Source organism: Colletotrichum paranaense (genome assembly GCF_030867605.1).
Source record: "Colletotrichum paranaense strain IMI 384185 chromosome Unknown Scaffold_5.1, whole genome shotgun sequence".
Classification (NCBI taxonomy): domain Eukaryota; kingdom Fungi; phylum Ascomycota; class Sordariomycetes; order Glomerellales; family Glomerellaceae; genus Colletotrichum; species Colletotrichum paranaense.
The window spans coordinates 457,268-478,567 of record NW_026848963.1 but is presented as its reverse complement, the minus strand read 5'-3'; the positions used below and the strand labels follow the sequence as shown (position 1 = coordinate 478,567).

General features: G+C 53.8%; 8 protein-coding genes across 8 annotated transcripts; 6 read left to right on the top strand and 2 right to left on the bottom strand.

Moving 5' to 3' along the window:
- Positions 1 to 180: 180 nt before the first annotated feature.
- On the bottom strand, positions 181 to 1,551 carry CPAR01_06472 (uncharacterized protein; the record flags this gene model as incomplete). The annotated part of the gene is made up of 1 exon (XM_060490744.1): positions 181 to 1,551. One exon carries the CDS (start codon positions 1,549 to 1,551, stop codon positions 181 to 183), a length of 1,371 nt encoding a protein of 456 aa, XP_060349618.1.
- Positions 1,552 to 4,472: 2,921 nt separating this feature from the next.
- Positions 4,473 to 5,204, top strand: CPAR01_06471 (acetyltransferase; the record flags this gene model as incomplete). The annotated part of the gene is made up of 1 exon (XM_060490743.1): positions 4,473 to 5,204. The coding sequence occupies one exon, from the start codon at positions 4,473 to 4,475 to the stop codon at positions 5,202 to 5,204; it is 732 nt and encodes a 243-aa protein (XP_060349617.1).
- Positions 5,205 to 6,231: 1,027 nt separating this feature from the next.
- CPAR01_06470 (uncharacterized protein) lies at positions 6,232 to 7,404 on the top strand (the record flags this gene model as incomplete). Its single annotated transcript, XM_060490742.1, has 1 exon — positions 6,232 to 7,404. The coding sequence occupies one exon, from the start codon at positions 6,232 to 6,234 to the stop codon at positions 7,402 to 7,404; it is 1,173 nt and encodes a 390-aa protein (XP_060349616.1).
- Positions 7,405 to 9,553: 2,149 nt separating this feature from the next.
- CPAR01_06469 (alpha-L-arabinofuranosidase B) lies at positions 9,554 to 11,074 on the top strand (the record flags this gene model as incomplete). Its single annotated transcript, XM_060490741.1, has 1 exon — positions 9,554 to 11,074. The coding sequence occupies one exon, from the start codon at positions 9,554 to 9,556 to the stop codon at positions 11,072 to 11,074; it is 1,521 nt and encodes a 506-aa protein (XP_060349615.1).
- Positions 11,075 to 12,891: 1,817 nt separating this feature from the next.
- Positions 12,892 to 13,092, top strand: CPAR01_06468 (uncharacterized protein; the record flags this gene model as incomplete). The annotated part of the gene is made up of 1 exon (XM_060490740.1): positions 12,892 to 13,092. The coding sequence occupies one exon, from the start codon at positions 12,892 to 12,894 to the stop codon at positions 13,090 to 13,092; it is 201 nt and encodes a 66-aa protein (XP_060349614.1).
- A 51-nt stretch (positions 13,093 to 13,143) lies between these two features.
- CPAR01_06467 (uncharacterized protein) lies at positions 13,144 to 14,304 on the top strand (the record flags this gene model as incomplete). The annotated part of the gene is made up of 2 exons (XM_060490739.1): positions 13,144 to 13,377; positions 13,453 to 14,304. 2 exons carry the CDS (start codon positions 13,144 to 13,146, stop codon positions 14,302 to 14,304), a joined length of 1,086 nt encoding a protein of 361 aa, XP_060349613.1.
- A 344-nt stretch (positions 14,305 to 14,648) lies between these two features.
- CPAR01_06466 (uncharacterized protein) lies at positions 14,649 to 15,193 on the bottom strand (the record flags this gene model as incomplete). Its single annotated transcript, XM_060490738.1, has 2 exons — positions 14,649 to 14,893; positions 14,962 to 15,193. The coding sequence occupies 2 exons, from the start codon at positions 15,191 to 15,193 to the stop codon at positions 14,649 to 14,651; spliced, it is 477 nt and encodes a 158-aa protein (XP_060349612.1).
- A 2,670-nt stretch (positions 15,194 to 17,863) lies between these two features.
- On the top strand, positions 17,864 to 18,557 carry CPAR01_06465 (phosphotyrosine protein phosphatase; the record flags this gene model as incomplete). Its single annotated transcript, XM_060490737.1, has 2 exons — positions 17,864 to 18,193; positions 18,285 to 18,557. The coding sequence occupies 2 exons, from the start codon at positions 17,864 to 17,866 to the stop codon at positions 18,555 to 18,557; spliced, it is 603 nt and encodes a 200-aa protein (XP_060349611.1).
- Between the last annotated feature and the right edge of the window lie 2,743 nt (positions 18,558 to 21,300).

The following is a 21,300-nucleotide window of genomic DNA, read 5'->3' as shown; positions in this document are numbered from 1 at the left end:
AGAACGAAGGTTAATTAAATTAAATATGTGATAGAAATCCCCCACTCTAGTTGCCATGATCTTTAAATGTACAGTATCAAGGGACGTAGTGACCAACAATTCGGACTATGCAAAGTCTACAATCGACACCATATTCTAGATTAATGAGCGAATAACAGGCGAACCTGTCGGAAACCCCGCTTATTTGGAGCAGAAGGACCAGGAGCTCTCAATGCTCCAGGAGAAGCCAGCGGAGAAAGAAGGAGTGTAAGAAGCAGCAGAAGGGTTGTACTGCTGAGTGAAGAGACTGCAGTAGGTACCCTTAGCGATACCGTTTTGCTTGACCATGAAGGCGTTGAAGAAGTTGCACTTCAGAGGGCTGTAGCCGAGGAAGCTGGCCCAGGAGCCGAGGCCGACAGACTTGGAGTTCTGGACGTTCTGGGCAGCGGCGTAGGTAGCGCAGAGGCTGGCATCGAAGGGACCGGGGAAGAACTTCTGTCCCATGCAGGTGCTGGGGTGAGAGTGGACGACACCACCGCAGCCCTGGGGGTTGGTCCAGCCAGAGGGAGTGGTGGGAGTGGTGGTGTTGGTCTTCTCGTAGCCGTTGGAGCCGGTGATCACGACCTGGAAGCCATCACGAGTCTGGCCAGTGTTGACAGCAGCAGCCTTGTCGACGCCGGAGCCCCAGAGAGTGCACTTGTAGTTGGAGATGGAGGCAGGGTTGGTGCAAGAGCAGCCGGAGGGGTTGATGGAGGGGTCACGCTCAACATAGATGTTGATACCGGTGCACAGGTTGGTGGCGTCACACTTGGCAGCGCAGGCGGCGACGTCGTAGCTCTTGAGGGTGTAGAGGCCGAGGTAGCTGTTGGCGTTGACGGCGGCGCTCAGGTCCTTGAAGGTGTTGGCGTATCCGGAAGGGTTGGCGGCCGACTGAGCCTCCTTGTGGAACTGGGCGAAAGACTGGAAAGCCTCGACGGTGTCAGGCTGAACCTGAGTGCCGTATCCATCGGGCTGGACAGCGCAAGGGTCCTCGGGGTTGATGAATCCGCAGTAAGTGCCGACCTCGAAAGGCTCAGCGCACCCAGAAGCAGTGGTGAACGCGAAGGTGTTGGTCCAGCTGACCGGGGTGCAGGTCGAAGGCGCGGTAGGAGCCGTGGTGATGGTGGCGGCAGTGGCAGTGGTCACGGCCGAAGTTGTGACAGGAGCGGTAGTCTTGGGAGTGGTCACGGCAGCGGGAGTGGTGGAAGTAGTGCAGATCGAAGTAGTCTTGGCGGACGAAGTGGTGGAGGGAGATCCCCAGCAGAAGCCAAAGAAGCAGAAAGTGCGCTTGTCGAGGCCACGAGCCGCGACGGACTGAGTGGCACTGGCAGAAGCGACACCGGTGACAGCGGCGGCGGCGGATGAAGATGCAGCAGCCGCGTCGTAGACGCCAGTCTGGCCAGTGGCCAGGGCAGGAGGTCCAGTCAGGGTGGGTGCAGCGGCACCGATGATGGCATCGAAGTCCATGGGCGCGGTGGTGGGCGCGGCCGACGCGAGAGCCGCGAGGGCGATGATGTTCAAGGAGTAACGCATGTTGATGATACGAGGCTCGCGTTGAGCTGGAAGCAGAAACTTTGAATGAATGTTGTTGAAGGAGATACTCTGGCTCAGAAGAGAATGTGATGCTCAAGGTGAGAAGTGATCGAAGCTGCTGGGATGAAGAGAGAACAACAACATGAACCTGGAGAAGAGTGCTGGTTATATACCGTTGTTGCGGCCATATGTGGCGGCGTATTTTGACATCGCGGGTTTAGATCACATTGAGCTGACATTTCTTCTTTGGAGCGTATTGCGGCACCCGTTGGCCGACTGGCGCCTCGTACAAGCTCTGAGCACCTCCCAGAAGTGTGGTCCATCGTATCCGTAGTTCAGGTTCCTAGAGGTCAGAGCTCTTAGTGAACGGTGAGACCGATCTCTGTGCAGTCCAATCCATAGTGTCGGCAACCTGACCGGAGTCGAGAAAGGCCAGTGTAAGTGAGGTCCACATCGTCACTCTCCTGAAGCACCGTCCCGCTTACTGCGTTCGCGATTCGCGAGTAACGGCAGTCTGGGGCAGCGGGTATGTCGATCCCACAAAGAAAGTGGAATGTTTCAAGAGTTGCTCTATTGGGATCTGGAAACTTTTCCTTTGTTGCCCTATCCCTGATTCATTGATCGAACCAACTGTGAAGCGGCTCTAAATGGATGGCTTTGTCCCAATTCGTCCTGAAAACGCCAGAGCGGGTAACTCGGGATCTCCTGTAGCGCTTTGATCCTTGTTCCTGTAAGCTAGACTTAGTCTAGGTCGACCGAGCATGATATGACCCCATTAGCTAGCCGTTAGACAGACGCTGCATCAATTAGCATCTTTCAGGTGAGCTGAGGTTCTATGAGGAGAATGGCCGACTGAGTGCAAAGGTGGGAATCATCAGATCAACCGCGAGAGAGGGTGGAGTCACTTGTGAGTCTCGCCTGCTCTACCTAAACGGTGCAGATACGATTATGCACACATCCACTTCTCGACGATGAGACTCCGTGTAACTCTGACCGGTCAAGGCGATAAACTACCCTCCAAATCCTAAAACGGCTTTTTGCAGCCGCCTATCTATGCGCGTTGCTGAGCTTTAGGGTCATATGTTGGGCTTGCGGCCGCAACGTGAAGGCCCATGTTCGTTGTTTGCCCGCGTTAAGTGACAGCAAGTAAACATTGTTTGTGCAGAATCCGAGGTATTGGCATCCGTGCCAAGCATGTCAGCGTGCACGGCGAGCTGGCTGCCGATGGCGCCCAGCGAAGCCAAGAGTCGGGGTCTTCTTGTGGCTTTGATGCTCGACGGGCCGTCGTCGTCCCAGTGATGAACACGCGTCAGCGACCGTGCAACAGAAGCCCTCGGAAATCGGGATGACGACTCGGATTCAATGGTCTGTGGAAGCTGCTACAATAGCAGCTGGTTCCTTTCATCGAGTAAGGTAGCTTGTCCAGCTGTGTTGATGTTGACCGAAGCTAGACCAGATTCATCGTAGTTGCATGGCAAGCCACCACGCTATCTATATTTTTGGCAATTCTGGTCAGGTACCATTGCTAGTTTCTCTCCTTTTTCTTCGGTGCAGTGTATCAATGAACGTATGGTCCGACCAGGCTTCACCAGATCTTTTGAGAATCAATTTACGCTACCGGTTCCTGCAGTAGTCCAGAGGCAAATGCATATTAACAAGTTCAAGGTTCGGTCTTCTGCATCATTCATGCTCGATGACCCCACAAGCCCCTTTGTTTTCGCAGACCAAGTCCCTCTATTAGGTAACGCCAAACCTCAATTATGTTTTTTGGTGGCAGCAATGATGATACACTTGACCTATCGGCTCACTAATCATCTGAGCAAGTCTGCTGTTGAGGACGGATGACTTCTCTCGATGCCTCCTCTCTAGGTAGGTCGGGGTTGACGATTGATGGTTGTTCTTAACCTTGGGAACATCACGACGGGCTTCTTTCATTACATCGCGCGAGGCTAGGACTTGGCAGCATGTGCCATTGTGAGGCTATTCTAGTTGTCAAGTTGATTCGACCCGCAGACCCTGGTGGGCTTGAACATTTCGCGGAACTTGCCACAACTGTCACGACTGCACGACACTCCCGGTGGGCTGGTTTTGACAGTGACAAATTTTGCCAAGCGTACTCACTTGAGTTATTGATAGTCACGTCGGCCCGATAACCTAGCACCAAACCTTGTGTAAAGTTGCAAACTGAAGACAGGAAACCAATGGCAGTGGTTCAAAGAGAAGCCAGGCCCGATTATGAAATCATATGCAGTTGTCATATTTCCAGTGAACACACGCAGAAAGGCTCTTGTCTCCTCTCGTTACAAATCGCTTGCTGCGATCACTCTTCCCCTCAACCCACCAAGAGATGAATACTTCAGTTCTACGGGAAACCCCCTTTTATGCCCTGAAGCATCTCTCTGCGATCAAGTTAAATTTTCAGTGGCATTTGCTGCTATCACTAGCTCGAGTGGAAGAAGTCGAGTGCAGAGTACGTTGGCATATCAGAATATACCTGAGCCACCCAGCGAGCTCATCCGATTAGGTCTGCGTCAACTCCGAAGGCCCTGTAAAGCTGTCATAAGTTCCACGAAATGGTTGCTTGAAAAAAGATCAGGAGTTCAAGGGCTACAATGAACGCATTGTTGATGATCCTCAGATTTCAGACTGTGCTGATTGTTCTGCGAGTGAGGCGACTTGAATCTTGCATTTATCAACAGATAGGTAGTACATTGGTTCTAATTTTGAATGGCATAATTCTACCTCAGGGCTTATGTGACCGGGGTTCTTCGCGTTGAGCCTGCTGCCTACTGCACAGCTACCCCGCATCTTGGCCTTCTTTTTTCCAACTGCACGCTTTTGAATTCGACTGTGGATTGTACACACTGGATACTACCCTCGCTGAGTTTCTCATACCACTGGAGCACGGAGCTTTTACCACCATGAGCGATCAAGATTCTAAAGAACCCCAATACAACGTATCAATATGTGCGGTGGAACCCAGTGATATCGATGACCTCGTCACGATCCATACTGCCGCGTTCACATCCGACCCGTTTTCGAACTTAATGCTTGTGGGTCGTGAAGAAGGCGCCCACCAAAACCTTATGCGCAAGTCGATCCTTCACTGGCTATCGAACCCCTCTACTACCAAGATCTTCAAAGCAGTCGAGGGGAATGGAAACATCCTCGGCTGGTCGTGTTGGGTTGCGAAGGAACTGGAACGGAAGAACCCGGAGGAGAACAAGTCCTCTGAGGCACCCTCTGATCCAAACCATCGCAACGAGAAAGCACGCCCTGCCGATGATGCTCCTAGAGACCCTGCGCGAGTGTTGGGTGGGATCATGCACAAAGAGATGACTTCATGGGAATCTCGACACATGGGAGGGAGCAAGTACATGGTTCTGCAAGCCTTGGCGACGCATCCTGAGTTCCAAGGTCGGGGCATCGGGACCAGGCTGGTTCAGCATGGACTTGAAGAAGTCGACTCACAGAGCCTTGCGTGCTGGATTCATGCCTCGCCCTCAAGTTACAAACTTTACGAGAAGGCTGGATTCCAAGAGGTTGGGAAGAGTGACTATGATCTTGCTGAGTGGGCACCAGTAGGGATAGGCGGCGAACTTGGTTGGGGGACATATACGTTTCGTTATATGCTTCGCTCTGTAAGAATATAATCTGCCGAACGTATTTCCATGACAATGGAAGCATGTTCGTAAGCTGAATGTATTAGGTTGTGTGTGATATTGGACCTGAAAATGACACACCAGCTGCGGCAAAACAAACAAACACCTCAACTCTGGTGCTGTTGCTCCAAAGACGCGAAGATGAACTCAAGTAGTCCTCTGCTATTGTTGATAGTCAAGTCTCAAGGACGCAGACAACTCAGTTATACTGCATAAAGCCACTCAGCTATCTCAGTGCGTGCTATCAATTCCACATAAAATGCTAATTATCCTATCAACTACGAAACGGCGTGTGCACAACAATCTCCAACCAAATTTTCTTCAACTTCCTTCCATTACGGAACTTTGATATGACAATATAGCAGTAACAGTCTCGAAGTACCGTTTTATTCGTCCGTACTCTAAATATATACGAAGCATTTTACTGACGATATTCTGCAGTTGATGAGATAGGGCTCAGCCGTTGAAACGTGTAAAACTGCCCGCCCCTTGTCAATCTTGAACCCACTGATCTACCATGTGAAAACTACCATGACGAGTGTTTTGTAAAGTTGAAATCCTCGGGAGCTTGGTTCCGATGAAAGTTGAAACTGAACTTAACGTTGAGTAAGTACATTGGAACTTGAACAGCTCGTCAGAAAAGCTCATGCCAGAATGTTCGATAGACACCAAAATGCTTGTACTGAGTAATACCAGAACTCGGCTACACCCATGTAGATATTTAACTTCCTCGCTACCTCCTCATCCTAACATCCAATTCTCCGTCAGGTACAATGTTGTGGAACCTCTGGCCTGTTCAAATTACCGCCTTTATCCTTGCTAGATATCGTAGTAGAGAGTATACCCTTCTAACGCATGTAGTGCTATCATAATAGTCGCTAGCGCTTACACTTGGCCGCCTAAAGTAACGCACTAAGCCACCTGTTATTTACTTGACGAGACCCGCGTCATTGATGTGGCCAGAACGGGATCTTCAACTTCATGCACTTTCGCTCATTCTTTTCTCCGGAATTTCATGATGGGGGACATGCTGGCTTGGTACATTGTCATTTTCCTAGGATCGGCTATTCTGACAACTGGCTCCTTATACAACTCCGAATTCATCACCAACCCGAGCACATCGTTCCTCGTTCACCTCACCACGAGCATCGTCCTCTACTTCACCTCCCTCATCGGCCTTGCTCTCACCGCCATCGAAGACTGGAGACTCCAAGCGCGCCTCGCACGGAAGAAGGGACGTGGCCTCGAGCCCTTTCGATTCTTCCCCAAAGAGCATGCAGTCTTCGTGACGCGGGCGACGGGCCTGGCAGCGGGCGGATACGTCATGGCGCTCCCGCTGCTCATGCCGACTGACGACGTGATTGCCCAGGTCTGCCTGCGCATACCGACGTTTTTCTACGCTTGCAAGTGCTGGGACTTGACAATCGCGCGAGCGAGGAAGCCGCCTGTCCCACGGGATGGGAAAGAGGAAGTGGTCTACGGGCTGACGAGCTGGAGGTCTGTTGCTTCGTATGTCTGGCGGCTTGGGTCGGAGACTAGGTATGCGTCTTTCAATATCGCCGTGGATGAATCGAAGCGAAAGAGCATCCCAAAAAGCGCGGCCTGGACCTACGGTCCGCTGCTCGTGGTCCCTCTGACATATCTATTCCCCGTTACGGAACTAAAGGTCATGTGTGGCCTGCTTGCTATTCAGTATGGGCTAGAGGGCATTCACTTCATCTTCCATCCCCACTGCCCCAACAAGCTCTTCTTCCAGCCGTGGGCAGCAGATAGCTTCTCTAGCTTCTGGGCCATTCATTGGCACCATGGGGCACAGCCATTCCTTCAACACCTAGGGTACGTTCCCGCCAGAGCCCTCTTCACACGTCTGTTTGGGAAAGATGCCGGCAAGGCCGCCGGTGTCCTCGCGGCTTTTAGTCTCAGCGGAGTTTGGCATGCCTGGTGCGGGGTCGTCTTGACACTGGACGATTATGCGTGGGTACAGGCTGTGGGCCTGTGGACTGTGTTCATGGTGCAAGGCGTTGGTTGCCTGATCGAGCGCTGGCTTCTCCAGAATGAGAGCTGGAGGACAGGACGGAGGAGACAGATGTTGACGGCCCTGTGTTGGATGGCTTCAGTGGAGTCGGCGGCGTTTTGGTTGAGGTACGGAGAGGCACGGGCGAAGAGACCTCAAGGCTGGACTACGTTCTGAGATATGGGGTCAAGGGTCAAGGGTCAGGGGCGATAAACCAATAGAGAGCATCCGTAGAGGCGGGTAAGGGCATGAAATGTTGTCAAGAGCAGCATGTTTCAGTAGCTTTACCCCAAGGCATCGAGAGGTCTGGCCCGAAGAATATGTTAGAACCTGGATCATTAAAGGAAATCTTCTGTGACTTCAATGTCTGCTAAGCGACACTAGAACCTGTCCTCGGGGCGGTACGTGTTCCTGGTAACTGGTTATTCAATAATACTCTGATGCAACCTGCATCCTTTACCCACTGCGGATGGCAATGCTACAGACTTGAGATGGAGCGCATATTCAAACGAATCTTTTCGATCCTTCCCGGGTCCCTAGTTCAGTAAACTTATCGAAAGGGTGGTCTCGCCAACGCTTTGCTGGATTTCAGCTGTCGAAATCTTCTCACTGCGTCTATGATTGGCTCGGCTCCTGCCAAGAACATTCAGACGGGAGATCAGCGCAGGCATAGCTCAGCGCATGGCATCACTGGCCTCGTCCCATCATATTCCGTCGTGCTTCTCTTGCCGATCTCACGCTTGAATCTAAACGTTTGCATTGCTCTCTGCGATTGCCAATTTGTCACTAGGCAGCAAGAATTCTGAATGATGCTGCTCAATGGTGAGACATGGGAACAGTAGCGGCTACGTAGTCTAGTGATCAAAGTTGCGATGTGAGGTTATTGGATAGCTTAACGGACGCGGGGTAAAGAGCCCCTCAGCATTCGCCCCATGGCGCCGGGACGTGGGCATGGGGATCAGTCTAAGTGATCCTTCTCCACTACTAGAAACCATCCATCAATCCTACCGAGAAAGCCGTTGACGCAAGGAAGGTCAATAGCTTCATGATCTGTCACTCTAAGTCGCAAAAAACTGATCGTCCGTTGGCTCGCTTGGAACCGTTGCGCATCTCCAGGAAGCGCTTATTAACAAGCCTCTTTGGTGCGTCAAGGACACGCTGGAAACCCCGAGGGGTTCCTTGGTTCGTGAAATAAACGCTCCAACTTTCAGATGCTTCCAGGTTAGACACGTCAGGTAGCGTGAGCTAAACATACAAGGGAGGGAGCTCACGTGAACCTAACCCCTGCACAGAATACGGGCCGACGGCGGGGTAAAATGGTTCGTCTTGTCTTTTTCCACCCCTGTCTCCGAGTCTGGGGTCGCATCTGGGGTTCTGGGGTTTGTCCGCGCGGCCTTTCTTCTTTCCCCAAAGCCAAGACTTGACGAGTTTCTGGGGCACATTGGCCTACTCACTTGGCAACAACTTGGCATCAACTTGGCAACATGATGGGGAGACCAGGGGCATGGACGACATCTGGACCTTCAAAACGACTACCGCGAAGATGAATGGCAGTTAAGGGCTTGGTACCTGATGCCGAGGCGCGTGTGGAGGACGCGGAGCGGGACGCAACAGCCAAGCAAAAGCCAAGATCAGAGACTAAAGCAGGTCGAACGTTCCGGGGAGGTTGTTGATGTCCCGCAACTAAGGTGACTGGGCAAATGCTTACCTTTACTAGCTCCGATTATACCACGATTCCATCAAGCCCCCTCCCCTGACGTATACCGCGCAGGACGTGGGAGAAGTCGCTCTGACCTTTACCGGACAGCCGCACCATATGCCTCTCCATCGGTCCATCGCTTCATTTCCAGACTTACCACTCTCCAGTGCCGGTCATCCGCACTCTTCCCCCGCACTCTAGAACCAATCTGGCCACCCTACCCGCTGCCCGCCAGCACCAGAGTCTTCATCGGAGAAACGACCCAAACGCATGCCATCGAATCCCACTACGACTCGAAGCGCACGTATAACACCAGTTCGGAAGGTCGTAATAGCGCGGCATTTGACATGCGCTCTCTGCTCATTGGAGGGAATTCTTGGCGCTTGGGGTTCTCGTGCGACCCTTCATCCAATATCACAGACATTGTCAACGAAATGAGATGAAGATGGATCACAAGGAACGTGCCATCGTGAAGCACCTCACGGTGTTTAAAAGACACACGATGACCCCGAGTCGTCGGATCATGAGAGTCGTCTCCCCAGGATCTCACAGGCATTCCCCTCGTCAGTGACAACTCCCCCTACCGTTCTCCGTCAGCAAATCCAAGGTCGTCCCTCCTCCTTCGTCATGTTGTCCAAGCCAATCCGCGAGCGCGGCTACGCCCTCGGCCTCGCCCTCGTGGCCACAGGCTCCCTCGTCTCCGCCGGTCCCTGTGACATCTACGCCTCCGGCGGCAACCCCTGCATCGCCGCCCACAGCACCACCCGCGCCCTCTACAGCGCCTACACCGGCTCCCTCTATCAGGTGAAGCGCGGCTCCGACGGTGCCACGACCAACATTGCGCCCCTCTCCGCCGGCGGCGTTGCCAACGCGGCCGCTCAGGACACCTTCTGCTCCGGAACGACCTGCCTCATCTCGGTCATCTACGACCAGTCCGGCAAGGGCAACCACCTGACCCAAGCCCCCGGCGGCGCCTTCAGCGGCCCCGACGTCAACGGGAACGACAACCTCGCCAGCGCCATCGGCGCCCCCGTCACTCTCAACGGCCAAAAGGCCTACGGCGTCTTCATCTCCCCCGGCACCGGCTACCGCAACAACGCCGCCGTCGGCACCGCCATCGGCGACGTGTCCGAGGGCATGTACGCCGTCCTCGACGGAACTCACTACAACGGCGGCTGCTGCTTCGACTACGGCAACGCCGAGACCAGCAGCACCGACACGGGCAACGGCCACATGGAGGCCATCTACTTTGGCGACAACACCGGCTGGGGCACTGGTGCCGGCAGCGGACCCTGGTTGATGGCGGATCTCGAGAACGGCCTCTTCTCCGGCGTCAACCCCAAGAACAACGCGGGCGACCCGTCCATCACGGACCGCTTCTTCACCGCCGTTGTCAAGGGCGGTCCCAACCTCTGGGCCCTCCGCGGCGCCAACGCCGCCTCGGGAGGCTTGACCACGTACTACAGTGGCGTGCGGCCTAACGCGTCGGGCTACAACCCCATGAGCAAGGAGGGCGCCATCATCCTCGGCATCGGCGGCGACAACAGCGTCAGCGCCCAGGGCACCTTTTACGAGGGCGTCATGACCTCGGGCTACCCCTCCGACGCGACGGAGAACTCTGTCCAGGCCAACATTGTCGCGGCAAAGTACGCCACCACTTCCCTGAACAGCGGCACCGCCCTCACCGTCGGCAACTCCATCTCCCTGCGCGCCACGACCTCCGGCTACACCGACCGCTACCTCGCGCACACCGGCTCGACCGTCAACACCCAGGTCGTCACCTCGTCCAGCACCACGGCCCTGAAGCAGCAGGCCAGCTGGACCGTCCGCACCGGCCTCGGCAACAGCGGGTGCTACTCATTCGAGTCCAAGGACACGCCGGGCAGCTTCATCCGCCACTACAACTTTGAGCTGGCCGTCAACGCCAACGACGGCACCAAGCAGTTCAAGGAGGATGCTACCTTCTGCACGCAGTCTGGAATCAGCGGCACCGGCAGCTCGTTCCGTGCGTGGAGCTACCCTACCACCTACTTCCGTCACTACAACAACCTGGGATACGCTGCGAGGAACGGCGGTGTTCACACTTTTGACTCTGCTACTTCCTTCAACGCGGACGTGAGCTGGGTTATTGCTACTGGCTTTGCTTAAGTTGAGGATGATAGGGCGAGAGAGAGGATGAGATTGTTCTGACAGGCGGGCAAGAGGTCAGTCTGGCATACAACTTGTTGGGACGAGCCTGCGAGATGTCCTAGGAATAGTTCCTGCTAGTCTTTAATTCATTCAAATCGACCCTTGGCCTTCATTGGTATCGTACAATTATCAAAATCGATGTTGCAACGACCAGATACCATGAGATCTTACATGATTGTTAAAATTATTGAACTCTAGATTTCCAGACAGACTTCAAGTTCACTTCACTTGCCTCAAAACCCTCTTAGTGGTGCTGCTGGCTTTGAGCTTCAAGTTAGATTATGGTGTTGGATTTGCGATAACCAAACCAGGTCATCAACTTGATAACATCCACATATTAGTGCACATCTTTGCCCCTGGGCACGCTCAGACTAGCGATCTAGAGAGCTTGACGTGGCGGTGTGATATGTTGGTGAAGCATGCGAAGTTCCAGACCCTAGATTCTATGATCGATAAGAGCATTCACAATTCAGAAAAGCTCACAGACTCTGCTGTACATGCCCATGAGGCGGCCATCATACCTTGCGAGAGGCCATACAGCCTGGTTGTCAGGCTTCTATAGCTCTTTTCTGCACCCATCTGATAGCTTAAAAATGCAGTGAAGGAAGAAGTCCGATTCGTTGGAGCTCCCGCATCTTGCGGAGTTGACGGCTTCGGACATTGCCACATCAGTGCTGCGACATGGAAAGAAAGATTAAATCGTGATCGGCGTGATGGAATTTAATCGCATAGTGAGTTTACTTCGCAGTCTCTCAACCTGTGCCGGTGTCCCAATCACTTAAGGGCCGAAGCGCATCACATACTTACATACCTTTATTTTTTTCCTCGCAGAAAGGCTGTGGAATTATAGATCCCAGTATCCGAATTGATGTTTTTTTTTAAATGTTATGCGACTTGCTCTCGTCATGTTTAGGCATCTAGCATAGATAGGCAGGATGGGGCAACGCATAAGATCGCAAGGCCGAAGATGGGTTCAGCAATATCGACATCCAAGACGCCGACAGGTGCCCCACATGTCCCGACCGGGTCTTGCAATTTCGGAGCCGACAAATCCTCACCTTCAGGTGGAGTGAGAAGCAAGACACTCTTTGAATAGAATGGGAGAAAGTAGCCAAGAATTGTGCCGCAAAGTCGTTTGCCTTCACAGACGGGATTATGTTCACTTTGAATTTTGACAACGGCATGATAGCTTGGCCACTCTACCATAGTGGACAAATTCCAAACATTCGGAAATCGTAGATATTGAGCGTGAAGAAGCTTCAAATACCGAGGGATCCGAGTCAGCAATCAAATGCCAATTCAGCCCGACTCTCCGATGGCATGAACCTTGTTGATTCGACCGAGGCCGACTACACAGTACAGTCAGGCTTCTCTCTTGGCTCTAGAAGAAATTTCACGAAATCGAACTTTTCAGGGGGGGTGACAAACAACCTAAAAGGCTGAGCCGAGGTCCAGCAGCTTTGCCCAGACTTTCCATGACAGTGCAGCACGCATCCCACGCTGTGACGCCAGGGCAAACAGGCACGCTGGCACTAAGAAAAAAACACCGAACCCCGTTTGGGGAGTGGGGGTCCTCCGTCACTTATCGCTGCCAATCGACGATAATTTGCGCTCGCGCTCCGACCCCAACAACACCAACAAACGATCCCAACCAAAGCGACCGGGGGGTGGGTGCGAGGCCCGCAAAACGAGCTCCGTGGACCCGGTAGACAAGCGCCCAATCCATACGGAGTACTTTACATTTCCTTTCGAAATTTAAATCCCATCACCAACCCATGGCGACCTCTCTCCTCGCCCAATGCTCAACCACCCTCTGGTGCCACCTCCGTTCCCTCCCCCTCTGGGCCTTCGTCCTCGTCGTCCTCCTCCTCGGCGCGCTCCGCCAGCGCATATTCCCATCTTCACCGTCTTCTTCTCCGACCAGACGGCGACGGGAAGCACCGGTCGTCGCGGGTAAGAAGACGTCCGCTTCCTGAAGGTCTCAGCCATTCAAGGAGAAAACAACACCAGCGAAACAGATACACAAGATGGCGTCCGCAATCGCAAAGGCCTCGCGCACCGAGGCCGACTTCGATCGCGTCCCCGTCCGCGTCGTCCGCCTCATCCGCCTCGCCGGCGCCAGCGGTCTGGCGTACGCCGCCTACAAGATTCACTGGCGCATCGTCCTCGCCAGCTTCTTCACCGGCCCGGGCAAATTCAGCCGCATACTCATGCTCATCTTTGCCCTGCTGAACCTCAAGAACATGCCCTTTGTCTGGACCGTATGTTAAACCTCCTCTCTCTTGTCTACAGACAGAAGACAAGAACAGCCAAAAGACTAACACCTTCACAAACAGTACCGGGTATGGCACGCAATAATCTACCACCTCTTCATCCGCAAATCCCCCCGCCTCGGCCCGCGCTCCCTCTTCCGCCCCATGATCTCCCAATCCCACGCCCCCATCACCGAGATAGACTACAACATCCACAAGTCCAACTCAACCTACTTCTCCGACCTCGACGTCTCCCGCACCCACCTCTGCACCTACCTCCTCCGCCCCGGCTTCCGCCAACTCACCCACAATGCGACAACAAAACTCGTACTCGACCCCAAAACCTCAAAACCCGCCCGCGGCCCGCTCGGCATCATGCTCGGCGCCGTACACTGCTCCTTCCGCCGCGAGATCACGGCCTACGCCCCCTACGAGATGTGGTCCCGCATCCTCTCGTGGGACCGCAAGTGGCTGTACATTGTCACGCACTTTGTCCCCAAGGGCACCGCGCGGCCGACAGAGTGGCTTGATCCGAAATTCGGCACCGCGCGGGTCCGGAGGAACACCAGCGGCGACGCGAGCAGCAACAGCGCGGACTGGGAGAAGAAGATTTACGCCACGGGCGTGAGCAAGTACGTCTTCAAGATTGGGCGGTTGACGGTGCACCCGGCCGTCGCTCTCGAGGCGAGCGAGCTGCTGCCGCACAGGCCCACCGAGGGCGGATGGCAGGGCGGCGAGAACGGTGTCGGGGACGAGAGTGTTGATCTGAGCGATGTCGCCGACGACGGCGCATGGGACTGGAAGATGGTTGAGAAGAGGCGGCGCGAGGGGATGAGGTATGCTGCGCAATTTGCTGCCATGGATGACCTGCATGGATGGCTGGACGGTGCGGATGGCGGTGACGGAAGTGCCTTGGGCAAATTCGGACTTGGATAAGACGAGAGGAGATGGTGGGATTCGTGATACCCAATAGACTTAGACGGTATTGACATAAGATGATGATAGAGACGGGGGCGAAGACGGAATCGTAGATGATTCAATCTGGGATATCAATGTTTCTTCGGGTTTACATTGCCACTAATCAGCTGATAGAACTAGATATGCATGCGCGTACAACTACATCAAGACTTCCATCGTCAGGTGTGCTGGCTATTTCTCTTTTTCCCGCTAAACTCCGCAATCCGCAATCTTTCCTCTTGCATTGGGTATATCAATTACAAGGGATGAAGTAAAGATGTTGTTTAAATCAAAGCCACAACTGGTAGGTGAGAAAAGTGGATTTAGAGAGCGAACGCAGCGGCCGCGGCGATGGCTCCAGCCCAGCCAGCGACCTGAGCCCGACCAGCGGCGGCTGGTGACGTTGTAGTGGTGACGGCAGCTCCTGTTGCGGTGCCGCTGCGGGAGGAGGTTGATGTGCCGGAAGCCGTAGTCGCGGCAGCGGTGACGGAGCCAGCAGAGGCGGTGCCGGAAGATGTGCCTCCTGCGGCGACCTGGGCGCAGATCTGAGAGGCGAGCTGAAGTACCGCTGGAGATGTGTTAGCTCTGTTGTTCAAAAACCTGAATGCCTTTCTCATGCTTTGTGGGATCACATACTGGCTTGATCTGTCGAGCTGCAGCCGGAGGAAGCAAGGCAGGGCACGACCTTGGCTGTAAGCTGTTCGACCTTTCCGCAAGAGCAGGCAAAGTCTGTGATATCGCAGTTGACAGACTGGGCACCGTCACGGATGCAAGTGACCGCGCAAGTGGGAATCTCGGCAACGAGCTGATCGATGGTCTCGGCGGCCACAAGGGCGGCAAGGAGAGATACGACAATGGTGTACTTCATCTTGGCGGTTGGCTGTGATGGTTCGGGGCCGAGGTTGGATCGAAGTAAGTGCGGGATGTCGAGGTGTGGTGAAGTAGCTGATAAGACGTGTAGGAGCAAACGCAAAGTAGAATAAAGTAGCAGACCGGTTGCGAGAGAGGACGAAGTGGTCTTATAAAGAGCATCGAACGAGACGCCAAGACTGTGGCATCAACAGCAACCGGTCGCCGGAATGGCACAAGCTCATAGAGGTAAACCGCCGAGAGCTCCAAACGTAGCCAAGACGCGGTCTACGCCGGCGCGCCGTAGCTGTCTCGCACCCCGGATCAGGCAAGACGACGGATGGGGATTATGGGACAGTGATGGGAATTATTGGTGAGGGATTCAACCGAGCGGGCCAACCCCCCTCAGACAGCTGCTCACTCGAGCCTTGTCATCCGTTCTGTGGCAGAACGTCTACTGTCAGTCTAGAGATGATCGGCCGCCACAGCTCACTTGGCGTGAAGCCGCTGGAGCTCTCACGAAATGCACCGCTCGGACTGGCTCGTTTTGCAGTGCTGTCTAGTAGTCGTGGCGCAGGTGCTAGTTTTCCCTCTGACCGTGAACAAAGGCGGCTAGAGGGGATTCTGGGTCAGTTGGTAGCATCAATCCTCCATCCTCCAGTTCCGAGCTGTGATCGATCTTCCGCAAACGTCTGCGCGCGGAAACCGAAGCTCAGGCAAGGGCCCTGGAGGCGGGACAAGCTGACCAGCTTGCGGTTTGAGATGCCCTCTTGTGCAATCGCTCGAGTCTGGACTTTTCCCGAGCAGCTGTCCATCTTTCCCGACGAATGCGCCCTCAAGGTCTCAGATACATGACGTTGACGACCAGTTGCCTGGGTCTTCGCTCTGAGGAATGCAGGCTCAGGGGAAGTTGGTTAAGCTCATCCGGCATCAACTAAGCTTCCCGCAGGCCCCTGTCACCTGCAGGTCGGAAAGAGGAAGATCAGACGCTTGGCCAATCGAAGTGCTCCATTCGTGGGTGCAGGGAATGCACTGAGAAACACCTGCATTAGCCGTCCGACGCTTCTCGCATGGTGTGTGGCCTGTGTTCCTGTGCCCTCCCGTGCCTCGACCAGAATATCGGACGAATGCTTGCCAGTCTCTGCGAGTTATCTCGTCCAGTCGCACTTTTCAGCTATCGAGCCAGCGGCCTTTCGTGGAGAGAAATGTAATCGACCCCAAACGTAAGATTGGGGGATCATGAGTCAAGCATGATCAGACGTGAAGAACAACCGACGTGGTGTTTTCGGAGGCGTAGCTATCAACCGGATGGCCGAGGCCGTGCGTTCCGGGTCTATTGGCCACGCGAAATTGGTTTCCTCATCCTTTTCATTAGCCTCGCAGACTCTGATTGCACACTCTTATCCACCAATCGACCAACGTGGAGCGTCTACCTCTAGCGGACATTCACGCATTGTGAGCCGCTAGCTTCATCGTGTTTGCCTAAGCAGTGTCTGCCTTGAGCAGTTTCTTCTTCTGACAGAATGCCATTTGACCTTCAGCTGGGAAAAGCCTTCATCCTTGTGGCGAATGGGAGGCGCCACAAGGATTCTCTCATGTTGTCGTGCGCTTGTAGGAAACGCGTTACTCAGAGATATGATGCTAGATGGGCAAGCAATTGATTGTTCCGGGCCTCGAGACTCCTCATGCTCAGGAGCATTGGCAAATGTCAAACCGTAGCGACAGTCTCAAGCTGGTCGTTGCTCCATACACTCCCGTTCCAGTTACCAACTTGCCCCAATCCGAGTATCTAGCAGTTTGAAATCTGTCGTGAGCTTGGCAGGTGTCCGACCCGATGGGTTGCTCAGCGATTGTAGAGCATAGGAATGCAAACGGAGTGCCGGGCAGAAGATTGGCGGCGAGATGAGGTATCGAATCCGAAGCCGTTAGCGCGTGGGATGTTGATTCGTTCCTCGCAAGCCGCCCTCACAGCGGCCGTGGAGGTTCACCTCTATTCTCGACGTCCACTTGAGGTGGTCACCGTTTTCATAGTTGATTGCAGCCACGCATGCTGAACGATAATTCGAGCCCAATAACTGAGACGGGTGCACGGCCGAAGCGGGTGCCTGCCTTGTTGCTGGTTCGACCGTAGACTGCAAAGTTCGGCTCTCGAATTGGAGCCATCCCAACTTTGTTTCCTCGGCATAGCTGTCGAGCCACAGAACCACTTCAATCTGTGATATGAGAAAACCTTTCTCAGTGGTGCCACGACTCTAGCCCAGCTTCGCGTGGGTAACATCGTATTCTCTCGTACTGGGGTTTAGAAAGCATAAAGTTGGGTGACGGCGAGCTGCCAGACTCTTTCAGTCTTACTTGCAGACAAGTGCAAAGTTAAGTTAGGTTAGAGACGAATAGCAAAGCATGCGAAGTCTGGTAGCGAGCGATATATATGTAAGTCGGGATTGGAGAGGTGGTTGATGATAAGACGGAATCGCTGGCTCCGCGAAGAAGTCGGTGACGAAATGGCGGACCCACCTGCAGTGCCTGCCGTGCGAGGTCTGATTACTCAGACACGGTACACCAGTGCCCCTCCATCCCAGATTGGCGGCCGCGGGGCAGTCGGACCTGAACAAAGTCCACCTTGGCTAAAGGCGCGACAACTTCCACTTTCTTTCACATCACACTGCCCCTGGACAACTACAGGGAAATCATGACGGAACAACCGGTATCAGTCCTATTTGTCTGCCTCGGCAACATTTGCCGCTCGACAATGGCAGAAGGCGTGTTTCGCAACTTTGCGCAAAAGCCTCAGTACAAGGGCCTCATCTCAAAGGTGGATTCTTGCGGCACAGGTACGAATTATGGCGGATACGTCATGATGAACCCAATTCCTCTACCACTTCTCGTGCGCAAAGCAAAGCTGACGCGGTCTTTCTGCGCAACAATAGCGGCCTACCATGTCGGCGATCCTCCAGATGATAGAACTATGGCGACGCTCGAAGACCACGGCATAACGGATTACTACCACGCTGGTCGCAAGGTACGATGGTGCTCCCTCTCTCACAGGGTGCGCCCGGGCGGGTCTGAAGAGAGAACAGACTTGCTGACCGTCACGCTTTCCCAATGTTTAGGTGTCGCCCTCAGACTTTAACAAGTTCGACTACGTCTTCGCTATGGACCGATCCAACCTACGAGACCTCCAAAACCTACAACAACGAGGCCACACCGATTCAAAGGCCAAGGTGATGTTATTTGGCGAGTTTTCAGGAGGACCGAGGTCGGAGGTGGTCAACGACCCTTACTACGGTGGCGACGAGGGCTTCGCAAAGGCTTATGAGCAGTGCACGCGGTTCTCGACCAACTTTTTAAAGCACGTCTTCCCCAACGTCGACCCTAAAGCATAGAAGGATCGCGGGTTTGCGACCGCGGCGAAGACGGCACTGGAGCCAGATGGATGAGGATAAAGGGCCGCCGACGCGCCGCGAAACACGACTTGAGGGCGGCGTCACGCGTTGCAGCAGAGATCTGACTGGCTGTGTGCCAAATATGGGTTTGTCGTTGACGATCATCTTGTCCACGACAAGGCGTCAGGACAGGGACAAGAGGGATGGGTAGGCCATTGAGAACAGCTTGCCGCGCTGCCCGATTGATTATGCTGCATTATTAGAGAAGGAAAGGCAGAGAAAAGAGGAGCATTTAAGCGTGTGTTTGGTTTGATTGATTCCACAGCTACAAGATGCATATAGAAGATTAGATTCCATGCAGTTGCCAGCCAATGTAGGTCCCAAGTGCAGGACAACGGCAAGACGGCCAGATGAGGATGGAGCCGTAGACGCCGTTGAAGAGAGCTCGAGGGGTCGAGGTGCCTAAGCGAAATGGGATTCGAGATGTCGGCTACGCGCAAGCTAGCGTCATTGGCGGCGGCAGCAGCTAGGCACTTGAGCCTTGGCATCGCATACGAAGATGGCAGAGCACCAGGTGGCCCAAGGGAAAGCAGTATTTGGAAACCAGCACTGTCTGAGCAGATGTTCGTGGTACAGGTCAGAGATTCTTCAGCCCTATTTGTCCAGTACACATCGATGTACCTGGGTTGCTATGGTAGTGCTGCCCAATAATGGGAGGAGTAGCTTACCTACGCCGTCGAGGATGACTGCGCAAAAGACGGTGGACGAACTGCTTACGGTAGATCCCTCGAGAGCTGTGGTGTTGGATGAGGTGCGATATTTCGGGATCCTGCGAATGAGGAATGATTAATGTGTCTGATGCTGACACCTCTAAGCTTACATGATAATGCAATGGTGCATTTTGACCATGGAAGAGAGGGGTAGCCTAAAGCTCGCATTTTCAGCAACCTGCCTTGGGTGCAGTTGCTTGGTTCGTCTCGTTCCGACCTATATGATTGTGGATGAGGCGCGGCTGAATCGGCCTTCAGTTCAAAGTTTTGACGGTGCTCACATCTGGGCCAAATGCGGGCCAGGACGAAGGTCTGACAGTCAAAAGTGTCTCACTTTAAAGGTCCAAAGTCCTGGGGCTCTTCAGCCGGCGCTGAGCTGCCACTGCATTCCAAAGACCAAACTTTGTCCCTTTTGTGTTGGGATGCAGCATCCAGGCATCAAGCAAAGAAATTGCAGTATTCGTATCCCAAACTCTCTTCCCCATTGCAGAATCTTGATTGATGTGTTAGAGCCGGTCATTGGTGCAGGTACTCACGCTGTATATATCTGCGAAAATGAGGTCGTTTCTGCTCGTGTAAAAAGCCGCCAGGCCAGCCTTGGACCCATATTCAATTCTCAACCGAGGATTTGAGTGAGGGTGGTCTGTACGATCCATGGCGATGATTTGTCGCGCGGTTGCGAAAAGCTGCATCTCTAAAAGTCCAGTCACGATGCTCAGCGGTTACTGGCCCGAGGTAAATGGAGCCTTTCATCTGAGGATGGAGCCAATGAGAGGCCTCACAGAGACCCAGCCAGCAAATCAAGTGCGGGACTGGGGATCGTAGTGTGGGTCCACACGTCTCTTCACGCCAAGTCGCTCCTGGCCTAACGTCAGCAGCAGCTTGTACCTTGTACCTTGCCTTGCAGTTTTCCCATGTTCCCACGCAGGAAGCTCAAGATCTTGAGCTCTTGATGTATCCATTGGCTTGACATTGGTTAGACTGGATCCAAGACAGCCGACTAACTACGGATACTTTACTCAAGTAAGGTAGCTAGGCACCAGGTACTACCGTAGCACTAGTACCTTGAGTGCTGCGACGTGGTCGGGGCTTCCTCGTAAGGCAGAGACACAAGAGCACGGGATGGGGGGGGGGGGGAGCTTCAGCCCACTACGCAGTACCCATACCCCTCTCACCCCTCTCTTCCATTCATTCTCCTGCTAATATCCTACCATCAATCTGAACAAGGTACCAAGAAGAAGTACGGATACATCCACACACTTATCATCCAAGGTACTAGGTATTCGTAGGTAGTCTACCAATACTTCACCGCACTCAGCCTTGGGCCAAGTCTCATCATCTCCAGGTGTCAGGACTCAAGCATCCAATGTCCAGTCACAATCCTCAAGTCAAGCCAACCCACAGATCCCACTTGTCTTCAATGAAATGGAGTGTGCCAATACAGCTGCTTGCTTGCCTTGCCCCCCCTTTCCATCTGCCTTTTCCCTTGTTGCTTTCTGTCTCTGTTCAAGGACCCAGAAGGTCAGGTCCATTTAAGTCCACTATCCAAATGTCAGGTCCATGACAGTCCCTCCCAAATGGAGCCCTCCCCCTCGGCTCGTGCCTTTGACCATTTTATCGCCTTTTCTTGCCTCAAACTGTGAATGCTCCATCCCATAAGGCGCTGTCTCCCGGTCTGGCCATCCCATTTGATCCTGTCTAGTCCCATCATCCCCTCCCCAATTCCCCTCAAGGCCATTTCCCCGTCGTCCTATCCTAAGACGTAAGGTGAAAGGTACACTTTGTGGTGTGGTACCTCTACTTTATCTCTTGCTCCTGCCCATTAACTAACCTGGCCTTACTTTCCTTACCTACCGTACCTTAGGTACCTGAGGAATCGCACAATATCTTTGGACCTTCCTCCCTCTGCTCACTTCCTCTCCTCCCGTCTTTCTTCCTTTCACATCTCATCCCAACTCACCCCTCCACTGCGG